Genomic DNA, 1,724 nt, shown 5'->3' with positions numbered 1-1,724 from the left:
TGTCACAATATTACAATGACAATAAAAGTAAAGCTTGTGCTGAAAAGCTTCTATAAAGTTCACATTAAGGTTAGGGGTAGCTGTTAATTCTCCTTAACAGTAAATGAAATTTGCTATCCTGTATGTATAACAGTACAATACCACTTAATCTAACCTAGCTGTATAAGTAACCATCCAGGAGTTCAGTCAGATATATTACGGAGGAGGCATTTAGTTGTAACAGCAGCTAACCTAAGTTCAGAGCTTGCTAACTTTAGCACTGGCAGAACTGGTGTCAAATAAATCCCTTGCATGGCTGAGGAATAGCAGTTTACACTGTCAATATCCCTCACACCCTGTGTGGTCATACCTAGCAGCAGAGAGGCGATGAAGGCAGTGGCCACGCTGGATGCACAGAGCAGGACCGCATTACCCAGCCTGAAGTGTCCCTCTGGGATCCAGCCGAAGATCACAGCAGCAATGGAGGCCAGGAAGCCCACCACTGTGGCCTGGACCTGAACACATACACACATTAAAAATGGTTCATGTTCCTATTGATAACAGTTAACATGTAAACCTAAGCTGTGTATGAGATTATCATGTTGCATTTGAGGAGCTTTCATTTACTCCTGAAGCTTACATGTCTGATATACATACAGTTTTACCAACAGTACAGTCACTTATTTAACATCACGGACTACAGAAAACACTTCACTTCTTTAAAGTTGTTAGCTTGTTATTGGCTAAGTCTGTGATTTATTGACATCTCTGTGAATAGGGTTGGAATCACCTGCACCTTAATCATTCTGATGGTGTGGTTCGAGCAGTCAATTTCATGGAAACACCTGGTGAATCATAAATCATGTGCATGAACTATAATAAGGAACTTTCATTTATACCACTTTGTGATCAGAGCTAGCGTTCAGGAGTAGAACACACCACTGGTGTGCCCAGTAATGACCACTCATTATGTTCACTGTCGTTACAGTGCAATGATGAGACTCTACTGTTCCCAGGGTTGGCAGCAGCTTCATTTCTATGCCATTTATTAAATGATAAATTTGATTTCATTTATCAGGCTAAGAGTTGGAGGAAAGTGGGTACGCCATTTTATTTATTTGCACATGTATGATAAATGATAAATATTCTGGACAAGGAAAATGCTGCTGTGATAAAAGTGCTGCCAAATGAAAGAAACAAATCTTTTCTAGTAGCTGTGCCTCCTCATATCCAAGATGAATGAACGCAAAATCACAGTTCAACAGAAGTGGATTGTGATTCATTTACCTGGATAAGGGCTAAGTTCCCCATGACCATCTTCCACATGTCCTTGGCTGTGTCCATATGACCAATATTAGCCTGAAAGAGACATAAAAACAGACAAAGTCAACACTTTGTGTGTGTGTACATGCTGTTGCCTCTTGGTCCCATCAGAACAATAAGATGTCAGTTCTCTGGACAAAGGCGCTCTGATCTGGTTCCCCATCCTGCGGCAGACTCCACTTATCTCATCTCCTCTCTTTCACACGCACATACACACAGACACACACTGATGGTCTCAAGCATCAAGAGGCTGTGGCTACAGTGGGCTACTGTGTGTCCAGAGCAGCGATTCTCAAGCTCATCCACAGCAAGAGGACACAAACAGAGGATCTCCTCTTCCTTTCTGTGCCCTAACATTTACATATGCAGAGGGAAGAGAAACATCTGGACACATGAAAACATATACAGTGGTGTGAAAAAGT

The 1,724-nt window shown here is 41.8% G+C and overlaps 1 protein-coding gene across 1 annotated transcript; it reads right to left on the bottom strand.

Moving 5' to 3' along the window:
• Positions 1-182: 182 nt before the first annotated feature.
• On the bottom strand, positions 183-1,640 carry LOC109954005 (solute carrier family 41 member 1-like). Its single transcript, XM_020589437.1, has 2 exons — positions 1,267-1,640; positions 183-494 (listed from the first exon to the last, which is right to left on the bottom strand). The coding sequence occupies exons 1-2, from the start codon at positions 1,321-1,323 to the stop codon at positions 183-185; spliced, it is 369 nt and encodes a 122-aa protein (XP_020445093.1). The 5' UTR covers positions 1,324-1,640.
• Between the last annotated feature and the right edge of the window lie 84 nt (positions 1,641-1,724).

Source organism: Monopterus albus, unplaced genomic scaffold, assembly GCF_001952655.1.
Source record: "Monopterus albus unplaced genomic scaffold, M_albus_1.0 scaffold2523.1, whole genome shotgun sequence".
NCBI lineage: Eukaryota > Metazoa > Chordata > Actinopteri > Synbranchiformes > Synbranchidae > Monopterus > Monopterus albus.
Note: the sequence above shows the minus strand (reverse complement) of the source record. Positions and strands in the feature narration are given on the sequence as shown.

Excerpts from the sequence above, each read along its gene's own strand:
- LOC109954005 (XM_020589437.1), bottom strand. The coding sequence starts at position 1,323 with ATGGACACAGCCAAGGACATGTGGAAGATGGTCATGGGGAACTTAGCC. Across the intron at positions 495-1,266 it reads GGAACTTAGCCCTTATCCAG|GTCCAGGCCACAGTGGTGGG; the intron begins GTAAATGAATCA and ends GTATGTGTTCAG.